At 55.6% G+C, this 16,582-nt stretch overlaps 2 protein-coding genes across 2 annotated transcripts; both read right to left on the bottom strand.

Annotated features, from left to right (window-relative positions):
* Positions 1 to 2,326: 2,326 nt before the first annotated feature.
* On the bottom strand, positions 2,327 to 3,951 carry EsH8_IX_000466 (guanine deaminase; the record flags this gene model as incomplete). The annotated part of the gene is made up of 2 exons (XM_083266802.1): positions 2,327 to 3,480; positions 3,663 to 3,951. 2 exons carry the CDS (start codon positions 3,949 to 3,951, stop codon positions 2,327 to 2,329), a joined length of 1,443 nt encoding a protein of 480 aa, XP_083130367.1.
* A 1,531-nt stretch (positions 3,952 to 5,482) lies between these two features.
* EsH8_IX_000465 (uncharacterized protein) lies at positions 5,483 to 11,839 on the bottom strand (the record flags this gene model as incomplete). Its single annotated transcript, XM_083266801.1, has 2 exons — positions 5,483 to 6,582; positions 6,637 to 11,839. The coding sequence occupies 2 exons, from the start codon at positions 11,837 to 11,839 to the stop codon at positions 5,483 to 5,485; spliced, it is 6,303 nt and encodes a 2,100-aa protein (XP_083130366.1).
* Positions 11,840 to 16,582: the final 4,743 nt, after the last annotated feature.

Genomic DNA, 16,582 nt, shown 5'->3' with positions numbered 1-16,582 from the left:
AATAACGGAATCTAAACATGAGCCTCCTATGATCATAATGCGATGGTGAATGACGTAGCCACCTCACGGTAAGTTTGTTATGAGAGCAGGGAACATCCTAGATCTCCTTCTTCCGACGGCCTCTACTCTTTTCATAGGTTATGATTTATTACACTGCGCGTATATAGAACGTTTCTAAACGGGAAAACGGAGAATTTAAATAACATTCATTCCTAGCCCACATCACTGCCAACTTTGTTGAACTGACAGTACGCAAGACCAAACAACAGCCGAAGAAGAACACTTTCAGTCATGAAGATACTATCTCGATCTCTGTCACAATCCAACTCTAAGTTGTGAGCTTCGTAACCAATGTGTTCCAGGGCCAAGACGAAATCATTAGGAATTCCAATGTTTCGTAGTTATACCAGAGATAGGTCATGTAACTCGAATCCATCAATACTTAGGATCATACCGATCACCATCGCCACTTGTGAATCTTCTTAGCAGCTTGGCGGCATTTATGCTTCCTTCCTGTATAATTTCGTAGTACTGGCGCTTCCCCAAGTCAAATGCTTTAGTGCAGAGTAACAGTGCCCTTACCGAAGGCAGATGAAGCCGATCAATTAAAACATTTGATAGGCTTCTTAATGCCACAATCTTCGAAGTGAGATAGCAGAAGGTTGTGGCTCTGACTTTGTCATTGATACTCGGTGCTGGGCCCGAAGTGCTCCTCCAAGATTGTTCGCACGCATAGATGCCTGCCATAGTTGCGCCTAGAGGCTTCGTTATGGGGTAAAGAGGTGCATTTCCAAATATTCCTCGTTCCAGTGCGTGCGTCTCTCAAGACAAAGTTTCCACCAGGTCTTCGGCTTCTTCCACTGTCTTCAAATTTTCGTCGACCCATGTATTAGAGCCAAAGGAAAAGGAAAAAACACTGCAGTGTTGTCAGGCGCCCGGACGACATCAAGGGCCTACAGAGAAGCAAGCAGCGTAGACGCAAGGATCTAGGCCTGATATATTAAGGAGGAAGTATGGCCGTATAAGTATAAGTAGCTTGGATTGCCTTGGGGAAATCCAAGGGGGGATCTTTCAGCAATAGTCTCATCTACAGCCTACCCACGAATACGAAGATACCGCGCCCTTCAGTCTGCTTGACAACATCTCTAACAAGTATGCATTAGATCCTTTGGCTGGATGCTCCTCTGAAACTCAATGACTAAGTAGAAATAGAGCACTGCTCTTTCGAGGTAGAAATTGTTGGCTTCATTCAACCTGGACCACATTTCCATCAAATATCTAAGAAGAGATTTAATGCGGAGTTGTATAGTCTCCCAGTCGTCGGAGCGGCCAAGACCTCGCTTGACGCTCTGTAGGACAAGCAAGGCCCAGATAAAACGTCAGGTTGCCTCTCAGCCATTCCAGCCTTCGCTTCCGCCAGACGGCCTTGGAGGTGATGAGCATGGCGGCAAGCTTGCCGGGCTGACCGGGCGACAGGAACCTCATCCCGTATTCGGAGACATCTTTCAGGCTGTTGGCGTGTTCGGCGAGACTGGGCTCCGGTGTGCCACTCTCGTGGATGCGGTGACACATCGAGACGGACGGCGTCATGGCCGAAGCTGATGAGTTGCATGATGTTGCATGATGTTGCAAGCAAAGCTGAGACCCGCTATGCCCTCAAAGCCAGACAGACATGGCGGGCGGTTTGGTATGTGGAAAAGCCAGGCATGTTTGGAGAGTTGAGCAGAGTGTCAGTGCTGACACCAGAAGTGAGGGGCAAGAAAATACGACGGCGCGAGAGGTGGCGGGTCAGGCTGGAGTTGAGGGGTGTGTCGGGCACAGCCATGGCAATATGCAGCCTCATCCATGATTGCCCAGAGAAGAGACGAATTCATTGGGCGAACTGCAGCCACTCGTGCACCCGAAAGCAAAGCAAATGTAGCCACACGCCGCCTCCACCACTTCAGTCCGCCTTGACTGAATCGGGCGAAGCACGCAGGCTGGCAATACACGGTAACAAGAGGAGGGCTCATTCACAGGCATTTTCAATATACCGTCAGCGACAGGCTCAACCCGATGATAACCAGTAAGGAGACTATTAATTGGACTGCACAGCTCGGAGCATTCCAACAGAGGGGCTGGAGTTATCATCCAGAGATTGAAGTCAGGAAAAGACGCAGGAAATGCAGAGTGACTCGAATCCATAGCGCTGAGCTTCATGTCTAACCGGATATCCCAACCCATACCTATGAAAGGAATCAAGGACCATGTCAAACGCCAAAGGCCTCCTATGCATACACGACTCCCAAGGGCACCGTCCCAGGGCCCTTTCGGGGCTCCAGCATCTCTACTTCCGCGAGTGCACTAGCCTTCCCTTGACCCAAACCATCTTGGTATTCCGGTCGTCCCCATTAAACACCCACTTCGCAACCCGGTTCTCCCAGCTCTCCCACCCGAAAATGTCGACGTTCCCATCGTCGCCCTGCTCCCCGTCCTCGTCCACCACCGGCAGATCGATAAGCTGCGCATCCCACTGCATGCCAACCTCGAACCCGCCAATCTTCTTAGACAGCCCGACGACTTTCGCGCCGCCGCGTGTGCCCAGGTACAGGACCTCCTCGACCGTCAACTTGGCCCTCTCCTTTTCTTCCCCCTTTAGTGCCATGGCGATGTGCCGTGACACGAGCGCTGCCTGCCGTGCCGCCTCGAGGATGCTGGGGCTGTAACCCCCGCTCATGTCCGTACCCAGCCCGACGTCGATCCCCTTGTCCCACAGCCACCTGACTCTCGCCGCGCCGCTTGTGATGCTGCTGTTGCTGCACGGGCAGTGCGAGATCTTGACGCCGCGCTCCGAAATCGTCGTGGCCTCCTTTTCCGAGAGGTGGACCGCATGCGCGAGCACCGTCTTCTCCCCCAGCAGCCCGTGGTCGTCGTACACGGCCGTGTAGCTCTCGCTCGCGGGGAACAGCTCGGCGACCAGCTCAATCTCTCCCTCGTTCTCCGAGACGTGCGTCTGCACAAGCACGTCCAGCTCCCTCTGCATGTCCGCAAGGCCCTGTATCGCCTCTCCTGTGCAAGACGGCGCGAAACGCGGCGTCAGGATCGGCGCGACGAGCTCGAACCCCGGGTCGATGGACCGCACGTGCTCCACCGTCTCCCTCGTCTTTCTCAACGAGTCCTCGGCGGACTCATCACGGTAGTAATCTGGGCAGAACCCCTCGCGGTCCATGCACACCCTCCCCACGAAGGCACGCTGCCCCAGCGCCAGGCAGATATCGGCGAGGATGTTCGTGGCGGCAACATCGATGGTGGCGTAGTACGCCGACGTCGTCGTCCCGTGGGCGAGGGTGCGCTTGACGCAGGCCGTGTACACGCGCCTCGCCTTCTTCAGGTCCTTCAAGCTCGCCTCGAGGGGGAATGTGTAGGTGTTGAGCCAGTCGAGCAGGGTGGTTTTGCCAAAGATGCCGACATTGGGGTATTGCGATGCGTGGACGTGTGTGTCTGCGATGGTGGGGGTTAGCATGGCTGTTTGCGGGGTGGGGATTTCACAAGCCAAAAAAGTAAAACGTTCCGCGAGGCTTGCTCGTGTCTCAGCGCGCTATCGCCCACCAACGGGAGATCATCGACACGTCCCTTTCTACTGGGAGATGAGGGGACGATAAGGATACAAAAAGCAAACATACCGATAAACCCGGGGAAGAAGAACTGCCCCTCCTTGCCAACACGAACGTCGACGTCGCTCGCGGTCCATCCCAGACGAGGAAGAAGCTCGCCCTCAGCCCTCTTCAGGTCGCACGCCGTCTCGACGGCGACGATGGTTCCGGAGGCGTCGACGCAGACGGCCGTGTCGTGAAGGTAGTCGAGCTCCTCCCTTGTCTTGGAGTGCACAAAGGTGCCCAGGAAAAGCTGGTTCCGCCGTTCTGTTGTCTCAGGAGACGCTGCGGGGGGCAGATCCCTAATCATGTCGCCCATATCTGCTGTGATTTCCCACCGTCTGCGACTGTGTCAAGAAGATCGTGTCGTTGTTGTGTTGAGTGTCGCTGTGGTCAAAGACTAGTTGACCAGACGTCCCGAGCACTAATTAAGGGTCTCTTCGGTTGCCGTCGGCAGAGTCGCGAAACCCCTCGGTCTGGGTTCAGGCAGGTGACGATGTTGCCAATGTAGCAGCTCTCTCACGGGGCTCTCACAGAATCTCACCAAGAGGATTCAATTCCAGGGCGATGTGCTAGTGACACGGTCACGGGACGCAGTACTGTACACGACTTCCAAAACCTCAAGAAACGAAATCGCGGGAGCGGAGGATGGGAAAAAGAAAGAAAGGGGACACCGGTAAATATATGCAGTGCAACGGATGACGTGCATCCATCAGTCGAAACTAGGTATGCTGCCTCGGCGGCGGCGCTATCGGAAAACCCCCCTCCCCCTCCTCTCCCCAAGAGATAAGACGAAATAGAGGCGGGGGGGGCTGACGGGGCCCAGCCTGGGAGAGGAACATGGGAATCCCGCTTCTCCCCTCATTCCTCCCACTAATAGAACTAAAACGACGGATACAGAGCGCAGTTGTTGGCGCCCTAAGCTGACGGGCAAAGGAACCGCCAAGTCCAGAACACCCTGAGCTCCTAGTCCTCGGAGCCCCGGAAACCGCAACAACGCGCACCCCCCCACATCGCAGCGCACCGGTCTCACGTCGCACGTCGCACGGCGCTCGCCGCTGGCCGGTTGGTTGTCATTATTAGCCATCCGTCACAGTCCACGTTTCTCAAAAGCTACCAAGCCGCAATCCTACACCTCGGCTTGACTAATCCGGACAGCTTCATCCTTGTCTTCCCTCTACCCCTCGCTCTTACCAAAGCCACCGCCTGCATCACAACCCCATCGTCCTCTTTTATTCGCCATGTGTTATAGACCATGGTCTTATCTTATCCTTATCGTATCTGGTCCTCGTCTTCGATAAAAGGGACACCCCGCCGTCTGTGCCGCCCCTCAGAGCTGACAGCGGACTCACCCGTCTATTCGCGCGCTGCGCTCTTCGGAAGATGCATCTCTTTCCCGGGCCCTTGCATCCACCTTTCGTAGATCGCCCGCTGTCAAAAACTGCTGTGCTTGCCGGTAGCTCCCAGTCATTGTGTGTAACCACACACCGCCTTGTTTGAATGTCGGACAAAGCAGTCAGATCGGACATTTTCCCATGCTCCCCTCGGACACATTTCACGTTTGCATTGGCTTTCTTTCACTTCATGTCATCCGACCGAGGTTGAACTAAGTTGCTCTATTTTCTTCTTGTACGACCATTATAATACCAGAGCAATAAAAACGCCCCGACCAAAGACCAAAGACCAAACCTTCTAACGCAGCATGATAAAACAACATCGAGAAACAACACCCGTAATTTGTACAACGATTACGCCTTCTAGAGTCATTCAGTGCCCCCTTCCTTTCATCATCTAATGCCTCTCTCCCTTTTGTTTCGTAACAGCATAGCTTCACACCTCTGATTCACTGCTTACGCAGCCGCACCAGGTCCCTCGTGGTCGACGCTGACTCCGTTAGGAACAGGGCCGTCCTGAGTGTACTGGTCCCAGTTGGCCAAGATGGACGCAATCTTGGGCGAGTTGGTCAGCTTGTACACGTCCTCAAAGTACTCCTTGGTGATGGCGAAGGGCTTCGCCGTCACGTTGGGGATGTATTTGCCAACAAGCTTGGCGGGGTCGATCGTCGTCTTGTTGATCTTCTTGAGAAGGAACGATCGGAAGGGCTTGACACCAGACCGCAGGAAGGTCGAGTGGAACGGCACGTCGATACCGCGGAGCGGGATCGTTGCGAAACCACGCTGGAGCTCCAAAGGCGTGGGCTTCTTGAGAGTCGCCTCAGCGCTACCCTTGATGATGTCCTTGAGGGCATCCTTGGCCTCCTCGATGTTGCCGCGCATCTCCTCAATGTCAATCTTCTGCTGCTTGAGGAAGTTGGTGACACCCGTAAGAGTATCGAGGGCACGCAGGTCACCAGCGGCGACGTACTGCATGTTGGCGATGTTGTAGTTGACAATTTCAAGCAGCCAACCAGTCTCCTCAGAGATGCAGTCGACGACAAACTGAAGCGCCTCCTCGTTGAACGTCTTGGAAATCCTGCTAGGGTTGATGGCGCACATGGAGTAGTTGGATCGGCCAGCCGCGTCACGCTCGACAGCGACTTGCATGGTCAAACCACGGTAGAACACAACCGAAACCAAGCTCTCAATAGGCATGACCTCTGCCAAGGCAGCAAGCGCGGAGTACTCACCCAGGGAGTGACCGGCAAAGGTGCAGTCCCTAGGCACAAGGCCCTTGGACTTCATGTCCTCAAAGCTGGCCTTCTCCATAAGGGTAAGGGCGGGCTGGGTGAACTGAGTAGCCGAGAGCAAGCCTGTGGGCGAGCGGTAGGTGTAGGACGTCGTCTTCTCGTCAATCTCCTTGAAGATACGCTCAGACTTGATGCTTCCGTCAGCGGCAACAGTCTCGAAGGTCATGGCCATGTAGTTCTGGCGGATGGCCTTGCCACGAGGACCACCGAAGTGGACGGTGAGCTCCTTGGGGTTGTTCTTGACGATGTTGGTGATCGAGAAACCTAGAGATTGTTAGCAAGAAGCTTGTAGAAAGGGCATAGATATCCAATCCTTACCATAGTTATCCAAGAGGTACTTGTCAGCACGGTCCCACACCTCCTGGGCAACAGGGCTGCTAGCGTAAAGCTCCATGCCCATGCCCTGCTCCTGAGAGCCCTGGCCGGTGAAGACGTAAGCAGTCACAGGCTGCTCAACCTCAGCCTCACCAAGAAGAACCTTCTCCTCAGTCTCCTTGTTGCTGGCCTCGACCTTGATAATCTTGCGACCAGAAACCATGCCAACGTGCTGAAGCTTGACTTGAAGATCGTCGTTAGGCAGCACCATGCCCACAAGAGAGGCGTGGAAGCTGCGGACACGACCAATGTTGTTCTCGGCAGCCCAAGTCTCCACCAAGCTACGGACGGCGGCACTCGAGTACATGCCATGAGTGATGGTACCAGGCAGGGCGGCATAGTTGGCAAACACGCGAGAAACGTGGATGGGGTTGTAATCGCCAGAGACACGGGCGTAGTTCTCGTTGGTGGCAGGGGCGCGAAGCTGCAGAGGGGAACGGCCGCTGAGGGGAATAGGGTTCTCGAAGTGCAAAGGCTGGTCGAGAGGAGCACCGCTCCGCTCAAGGTAGTCGACAACGGGGTTGCCGTTGGACTGTCCAGCCTCGTAGTCAACGCTAGCAACCTGGATGACCTCCTTGGTAGGCAACTCAAGGAGGACCTGGCCTTGGGTGGAGACGCTGCTGTAAACCGACTTGGTCTTGTAGCGGTAGAAGCTCTGCAGGCGGAAGGTGAGGGTCTGGCCAAGAAGATCAATATCGCGGGGCATGTCGTCAGTGTTGAACCACTGCTTCGACTTGAGAACAGCGATGTCCTTGCTGGTGGCCAAGTGCAACTGGATGGGAGTCTCCATTTTTCGCTGGAACGTGTTCTCGTAGTCGGTGTAAGCACCACGGTACAAGAACTGGGAAGTGACGTCCATCACAGCCTCGCCGTCGCGGTAGATGGTGCCGCAAACCTCGACCATCTTACCAGAGTCCTGGTTGATGACCGCGTTGATCTGAGCAGTAGTGGAGACCTCGTCGCCCTTCTTGAGGGGTTGCGCGCCAGGCTTCATGCGGAACTCATTGGACAGGTGAACAAGCTTGAGAAGGTCACCATCAATGGTGCGGGGGAAGATGGGCTTTGTGATAGCCTTCCAGCCAACAACAATGGCGAAGTCCATGGGCGCATAGACAGTCTTGCCAGGTCGCTCGACAAATGCCTCGCCGGTGTTGCCAACGGCGTGAATGAAGTCGTTGATGTCCTCGCCAGTGATGGTAGCCTTACCACCATCGAACTTGCTGCTAACATCGGCATCGAGGTCAAGGGTCTCATCTCCAAACCACGCACGCCAGTAGAACTCCTTGATGCGATCGTTGCGACCCTCCATGACCTCGTGAATGGGGGCATAGCCTGCTTCAGGGTGGTAGGTAAACTTGAGGGGAAGAGCCACGGGCTTGCCCAATGCGGTGGTATCCTTGATCATGTTGACGACAATCTCGTTCGTGCCCTCGAGCTTGACCTCAATGACATCGACGTAATGGTTGTGGCGAGGCTGCTCCTTGACAATGATCTTTGTCTTCTTCGAGTCCTTGGGGTTGTGGATCTCAACGAAGAGGCCACGGGCAGGGGCGAAGATGCGCTTGATGGGGTTGGTCTGGAACTTCTGTCCTTGGACAACCACTTCAGAGGTAAGAAGGGCATGGCGCCAGCTGCGCTCGGGGCCAGCAAGCAGCGCGAGCCAAGCATCAAGGCTGGGCAAGGTTGCAGTGGGCGAAGTGGACAGGCGGTAGGTGTTCTTGTGCGCATCATCGTATGAGACAGTAAGACCATCAACGTCCTCAACGGGAACCTCAGTCTCGATCAACTTGCCACCGAAGTACTCGATGGTGGGGATGGCCTTCTTGTCGTTCTTGTAAAGGTCCCGGGTCAAGTACTCGACGTGAGTGTTGTGGATACCATCCAGAATGTCCTTGATGGGCTCGTCAATAACAGTGGAGAAACGGACGGCGGTGGGACCCTGCAGAATGCAGGTTCGGCCAACATCCTGGCCGATGACGGCACCAAGGTCCTCGGACTGCCACAGAGAATCCTTCTTGAAGTAGAAGTCAAAGTTCTCATCGAGAGTGGGAATGAAGGTGACGGGCTTCTGGATGGGACGCAGGCACAGCATCAAGAAGTGCTGCACATCCTGGGCGTTGATGAGCTGAGTCTCGGCGTCGGGGTAGTGAGACAGGATCTTCTCCACGGTCTCGTAAGGAGACTGGAGGTCCTTGTAGTCCTGAAGCTGGGCAACCTGGCCAGGGGTGGACGTGAAACGCTCCTCGACACGCTGAATGAAGTCGCCAGTAAGTCTGACGAAAGTGGGGTCGATCCAGCGCTGCTCGTGGCGGATGTAAAGGAGGTCGACCATACGACGGACGACCTCGCCGTAGGTCATGTCCTCAAGGTCAACAGCCTGGCCAGCGCGGTTGCGGCCGAACCAGACCTTCTGGAAGTCATCATTAAGCTTCTTGATGATGTAGTCGCGGTTCTTCTTCAGCTCAGCAACTCGCTTCTCCTTCGGCAGAGAGAAAATCTTCTTATCCATCTCGGCCCAGAAAAGGACACCACGGGTGGCGAGCTTGTGGATAGGCTCGCCCATCTCCGAAAGGACGGTGATAACACCACCAGTAGGACCAGTGTAAGACTTTTCCCACTCGCTATCATCGACACCGGGGGCATCGATGATGGCCTGCTTAGCAGCAGGGCTAGTGTGAGCCTCCTTGGCGACCATCATGCGACTGCCGAAAAGAGTACCGTCAAAGGGCATCGGGGGGTAGCCGTATTCCTTGGACCACTCACCAGTGAGGTAAGGGTAAGTGTCCTCGGCACCACCGAAACCACTGCCAGCAACGAGAATGAGGTTCTCTTGGCGACGAATGCGGGGGTACATGGTCAAGATAGGCTGGTGGAAATCCTCGTACGAGTGGTGACCACCACCGCGACCACCGGTCCACTGCAGAAGGACAGGGAATGTCGGGTTGGCCTTCGCAATGTTGATGACGGCCTGGATAGCATCGACGGAACCAGGCTTGAAGCTAATGTGCTTGAGACCAAGAGTGTCAATGTACTCTTGCGCGACCTCGACCGAAGGAACACCGGCACCGATGGTCAAGCCCTCAATGGGGACGCCCTCGGCTCTGAGCTTTCCAAGCATGGGGATCTGCCACTGCATCGCACGAGGGTTGACGTAAATCAGGTTCACGCCGATACCACGTCCGGATGGGATGGCACCCTCAATCTTCCTAAGAGCGGTGGTCATCATGCCGGGTTCAAAGTAACCGCCACCAGCCAACTCGATGTGGTATCCAGCGTTCATGGTTGCGGCAACAAAGTCCCAAGGAACGGTGCACGGCGTCATGCCGGCAACAACAATGGGAGGCAGGCCCAAAAGTCTGCTCATCTTGGTGTCGACGTACGTGTCACCGTTGGATGTGGTGACCAGTCGCGGGCCGAACTCCTTCACCCAGTCGACAGCATACTTGACAGCATGCTCCTCGTCACGGTCGAAAAGCTCAGGCTTGTATCCAACCTCGGTGATGGTGCCGTTGACAGTGCCGGCAAGAATGACGTGCACACCCGTACCCTCCTTGTTCCGGCTGGTGAGAACACCCAGGCCAGAAATGCCACCAGGACCAAAGTCAAGCACGTGAGTCGCCTGGGGGAAAACGGTAGCCTTCTCCCAGTTGACAGGGTCTCTAGTGATGAGACGGATGAGGGTGGGAACGATGTTGCCATCGACTTCCTCCCGGAGGTCCTTTCCAGTGTTGGTGTCGAAGACGGCAGTGCCCAGAGACTTGGAGAGAATCTGAATGTTCTTCAAGTCCTCGTCAATCAACTCCGTTGCCTCGGCAAGGTACTTGCTGTGGAAAGGGGCAGTGATTGGCAAGAAACGGTGCACAAAGCGGAGCTTTCGCTGCGTGTGCGGGATGCGGTTCTGGTCCAGGCCGGTCGGTGCCTTCACCTTGCGGAGCTGAGCGTTGAGACCGTACAGAGAAATGGGAGGGCCGGTAACGACAAGGTTACGCGGGCTGTTAATGAGGGAGATGGAGATGTGGCGGTCGGCGGGGAGGTACTTGTTGGTAGCATCAATGTGCTTCTGGACCTGAGCCTGGGAGAGGTCCCGAATGCTAAGCATGGGCGTGGGAAGGCCCTCGCCGTTGTCCACAGACTCTCTCAGCATGGTGGGCGTCAGGGAGGTGCGGGGGAACACCTGCTGGCTACGAGCACCGATCCAGAAGAGGATAGTGAGTGCGGACGGTGCAAGCTCCTTCCACGACTCCCACGATTCGGCAGCGGCCGTGATGGCAGCGAGCACGATACCCTGGGAATGACCAGTCGTACCACTGACCTGGTCGCGCAGCAGACCGGGGTGGACACCGAGGACCTTGCAGGTCACCTCGTAGTGTGCAAGCTGCACGAGACCAATCAAGGGGAAACTGACAGGCGCGGAAATGAGATAGTCGACATCGGGAGTCTCATCCTCGCTCTCGAGCCATCTCAGGATATCCAGGCCCTTGGGGTAAAGCTTCTCCGCGTCAGGGTGCTTGGAGAGGTTCTGAAGGAGCTCCGCAGCGTTCAGAATGAGCTCGCCGATGAAGGGCTGGTATGTCTTGTAGATCTCGCGCAACTCGTCGAAGTACTCTTCGATGTTGCCTTGACCGCCGAAAATGGTGTAAATGTCGGCGGATCCGTCGTCAGCAGCGCGGAAAAGCGCTGAGCCGTAGGCCTTGATTGAGCGACCGGTGGTCTGTCTAGCCTGGTAGTAGCTGCGGATGACAACCATTTTCTTGGCGTCAATGCCGGGCAGCGTAGCGGCGAGGGCGTGAACCTCGTTGCCCTGGAGGTAGCCGCGCTCGAACTCGTTAAGGACGAGCTTCAGGACCTCCTCATAGGAGCCCGACTCGTCGTCCTCGCCCTTCTCGACTTCGTCGGCGACGAATCCCATGTATCTCGCAACCAGCTCGGGGACGGACGAAGGCTCGTCGTCCTGAGCAAGCTCATCTGTGGCGGTGGGGAGAGTGGCATTGAAGCGGTCCTGCAATTGCGAGGCATGGAAGTGGAGGGCGGTCGGTACGAGGAGAGAGGTCTCGAGGGAACCATGGCGGAGAGTGAGGGGGCGGAGAGAAGCGTTGGATCGAGGGGTAGAGACGCCCGTCTGGGGGCCGGTGCCAGTGCCGTACATGGTGATGGCGGATTAGGGGGTATCAAGAGGATGAAGTTTTTTTCGTGGTCTACGAATGGAGCTTTTCTCGCCACGTGTGTTAGCCGAGACGTCCCTGGAGGGGTTTTTTTTTCTGGCGCTCCCAAGACTCTTCAATGGGACCAGAAAAAGCCAAGTGGCTTACCTATGTCTGACTCCGTGTACTCAGCAAAGAGCAGGAGGCAGCTGGGTCAAGATGCTCCGGGACGGCGGTGTGAATGTGGGCGGTGGCAGTAATGTCGTGGTGTAGTTTGTGTCTAACGTATGGCGGACGTCTAGAGCTGTCTCTACAAATCTCCGAGGGCAATGGATGGTCTACGAAGGACAAGAAAAGGAAACGAGAAGACTGCCCTGCAAGTTCTGTCCTTGATGTGGAGTTGTGAGAGGGAGAACGAAGGCGTGGCAGATGGCAGCTTAAAGAAGAGGAGATCAATGATCAAGGGAAAGTTGGGAGGGTGCTTGAGGGAGGGACGAGGTTATGATGGGAAGACGAGGCAATTGAATGGCATCCCTTCGCTTTTGCTGTGGTCTGGGTCTGGGTCCTGGTTCTTGGGGAGTGTCTGCCCGGGTCTCAATGTGGACATGGATTGGGACAGTGGGATTGAGATTGGGATTGGGACAGGTACTTTGAGAAGATACGGCGTGGTGTGGATGTCAAGTGGATGGGTCCAACCTCTGGGCAGGTACCTCACAGTGAGGTGTGAGGAGTGCGAGTGAGGTCAATCCCGCCAACGTAATTGGAGGTGCCTGGTCCAGTTTGTGGCTACGAGGGGCGAGGTACCCAAGACAGGGCCAGGTACATCCAGGAGTGATGGAACTCAACGATTAAAAAAATCAGGCCGGGTCTTTTTGGGACATTGGAATGAATGCAGTTGGTCCGGGCTGGCGGAGGAAAGGCACGTTGGCCGATGCTGCGCTTGCAGGGAAGGCAAGGAAAGACAAGGAAGCAGGCAGTTGCCTTCCATTGGAGCTGGCGCAAAGTGGTTCCTGCCACGCCCGCCCAGCGTGTGTCAATGGGTAATGCGTGCCTCTTTCCTGCCTGCTTCTCTCTCCGAGTCTCAAATCTCAATGTCTCGCCAAATTTTTTAGTTCTGTTGGGGATGGTGGTACACCACCAATCCACCCTTCCTGCTCCACCCCTTGACTTCATGCAGCCCGAGTGATCCGCAAGGGTGCCGCGTTGGAGAACGGACGGCAATGTACCGGTACAACAACACAACCGCACAACCAAGGCGGGACGCAACGACTTGGCTGGACGGGGCCGCGGACGCGCTCTCCCTCTTTTGGTGTGCATCGTGTGTCCGGATCTTTGCCGCGAATCTTAGTGTAGCCTGTCACACCGGCACTCTTCCCGTGTCTGCTTGCGCTGGCTGGATCAAAGGACGCACGAATCCTCGGCCAAACGGCATCATGTCGGTTCTGCAAATGTCGTTCTACGACAGACAGCCAGACCTGATGTGCACGCCGATAAGATGCCGAGACTGCTACATGGCATCCCGGATGCAGCTGCGGACGATAACGATGACATGGCTCGCCGGACTATCTCGGGTTCTGCGCAACATCTCTCGTTGCCATTTTTTTCCCACCAGAGGTCGACGACATTCGGGTTTTGTTGGCTTGCCTCGCTGCGGGCACAGAGGCACCGAGGGTGACGCTTACAATGCCCCTAGGCCCCAGATATGCGAAAGTGCAAGTACTCGGTACTTGGAGTACCCCCCGTTGCGTTCCCGCAGCTCCCTGGCCGATGGAAGGCGGTCAACAGTTTCAGCGTCGTACCGGTTTTCTGCCGCCATTTTCTCCCCACCGCTTTCACCCCACGCCTGGGGCTGATGCTGGGGAGCAGGGAAATGCGCGGACCCTGAGGAAGGGTAGGGAGAAGGCTAGGTACAGATACAGATGCCGCCTTCACACCGCACCGCACTCTCACACTCTGGCTTGCTGGGGCGGCAGCTATCCAGTGCCATGCCACGCGGGCGCTTGTCGAGGAATGCAAAGCCCTGCAGGCCACCCCTCGAGGGGGCGCGTGTGTTTTGTTTTTCTCTGCCCCCCTCCCTCGAGGGGTAACTGGCACTGAGCATCGTGCAGCTGCAGTGAGACAAACCACCCGCCCAGCCTAGCCCGGCGATTAAGCATGAACTGATGGGAACGAAGCCTAGAGTTATCGAGCATCGATTTCTGTTGCGCCGAGTTGGCCGCTCGGTCTCCGATGCGCCATTGTTGTCTCTCCGTTGGCGCGAGATGTGTTGAAGGTGGTGGTCGGAGACAAACGGCACCATCTGTTGCGCATCACAATGGTTTGTTGGCTTAGGTTTCCGTCAACCGGGGGCGTTCGCCCACCCCCTTCATCCACTGAAGAACTGGAGAGACCCGTCGCAAGTCTCCAAAAGGTCAGCAGCAAGATTCGAAGCAGCCCAGGGCTAAGCTGAAGCACCTCAAACAGTGAAGCTCAAAGCTTGGGTCAACTCATGAACATGTATCGCTACTTCGCCCCCCATCGAGTTTGGCGGGTTCCTGGAGCAGCGACCACTTTTGCCCCTCCTTCTCCCTCCCTCCATTTCCCATTCTCCCCTTCCGCTTCTCTCCTCTTCTGGTTGCATGGAAGTTTTTTGGCTTGTTGCTGAGGTGTTGCGGGTGTGGCTTTCCGGGTCCCCCGTCCGCGTTGACGAGCCAAATGCTAACATGGCACCACTTTCCCACAACTTGCCGCACTCGTAGAGTTGTACACGTATACTAGAACTATTCCGTTGACGGATGCTTGGGCAGAGTTCCCGCCAGGATGGCGGTATCTGTTATCGGTATCAGCATCAGCATCGCGCCAAGGTTCCAGCTCCAACAAGCTGCAGCTCCAGCTCCAGCTCCAAAAAAAGAACTGCCCGTCGTTGAATGCCGCAAGAGGCGGTAGCGGCCAACAGGAACGCGGCGATAAGGGGGTGCTGATAGGGGACTGGATCAAACTTTTGATCATCAAAAGTTGGAACGGGCACGCCAAACTAAGCGCGTACGAGGCAAGATAATCGAGGATTAGATAATGTTTTGAGACAACAGCCTGGCGCACGCCAAACGTTTCTTGCGTGTTCTGATTAGGTCATGTTGAAGGGCAGGTACGGCCGCCACTAGATCGAATCCAACATTCCGATAGCTCGGGAAAGGGACGCGAGGAAGTGGAAGATAAAGGACCCAAGACACAAACGCGCGCTACAGAGCTAGCCGTGCCAGCCTAACACGGCCCAAGACCCCCAAAGGGCGGGAGGCATGGAATGATGGAAGCACGCCAGGTGCAACGCCTCGCCTCGTATTGTCTAGCCTTGCCTCGCTCTGTGCTAAGCCGCATTGCAAGGCTGGCTGGCTGAAAAGGTGGAGGGAAAGCAAGGCAACATGATCAGGTTCGAAACGCGCGGAGAAAGTCACTTGAGACTTGTCGATAATGCATGCAGCACGACGATGATGATGACGATAATGCGGTAGTGCCAACTCGCTCGTTCTCTCGCGCGCACAGAACAAGAAGCACTGGCTGGCGTCGGGCTAGCCAGGTGACAAGCTGATTGAGGCAACTAAGGTATGGCGAGAAATGACTTTGCCCCAAACTTCATGCTTCGTGGCTTGGTTGTTCTTCGTAGCTTCGCAGCACGCACCATACCGATGAGGTTGCCTCTCATGCGTCCAATCTCCCACCTCGCAACTTTTTTCGTGGGTCGCCGTTCTCAACTTCAACTCCAACTCCAACGTCAATTTCGCATCAGTGACGACTTCCCTCCCTGCCATCCCTCCCAAAAAAGAGTCTCCACCATGGTCCCACCCTGCATTCCCCCAATGAAATGGTTTTGTGGGGAAGCCACCCCTGATCGTCCCATGCTCGATTGGGGAAAGCGTCTGAATATGGTTGAGGAGCTCTTTGCAGGCGTTGCAGCACAAGAAAACCATCAGCGGCGTGAGCTTTCCCACCTGCATGGGGGGTGAAGGAGGGGGGCGGCGGCCGGGAAGCCCATCGCGAGGCAAAGCAGGGGTTCCACTTCTTTTTTCCCTCTTGCCTCTCAAAAAAAAAAAAAAAAGGGAAACCAGTGACAGCCAGTCGAATGTCTCGAGACATGGCCCAATTTTCGCCCAAGGCATGTACCTTGTACCTTACGTAGTGAGGTACCTTGACTTTCGATGTTGACCTTTGCACTCTCTCTCATCTTCCTTGAGCCGGTGGGGGCCCTTGCCTGGTTCAACAATCATCTTTTTCCTGACGGGACTGTCCCATCCCTCCCTTTCCAGTTGGTGTCCTCCCAAAGTGTCCCCCCCAAAGAAAGTCAATCAAGTGCCAGTGACCCGATATCGAGGGGCCAGAGCCGTCGACTTGAATTTTGTCTCTCTTTTCTATCCATCAAATCCAGCCCATCTTCCCTTCATCCGTGGCTCATCATCTCCTCCCAATCTTCTACATCTCCCTCGCTCGCCTTTGCCAGTCTGTCCCTCTCTATCTCTGGCGCGGACTTCATTCTCCCTTGAACAGCCACCGACTGTCTCCCCTCCCCCAAAAAAATAAACAAGTCTTGCGAGCTTGTCTGCTACCCATATACCCCCTCCCGCAGACAACAATACCAACTGTCCCAGGATCCCGACTCTCCCACGGCCTCCCGCGGACATCACCTATTTTTACTTCGTCGACTAGATACCCTCGGTTTCTCGGTTCTTCTCCCAGCTCCGTGTAATTGAACTTTCAGCTCCTCCCAGCTGCCCATC

The sequence above is a fragment of the Colletotrichum jinshuiense genome, chromosome 9 (assembly GCF_051148585.1).
Source record: "Colletotrichum jinshuiense chromosome 9, complete sequence".
Classification (NCBI taxonomy): domain Eukaryota; kingdom Fungi; phylum Ascomycota; class Sordariomycetes; order Glomerellales; family Glomerellaceae; genus Colletotrichum; species Colletotrichum jinshuiense.
Note: the sequence above shows the minus strand (reverse complement) of the source record. Positions and strands in the feature narration are given on the sequence as shown.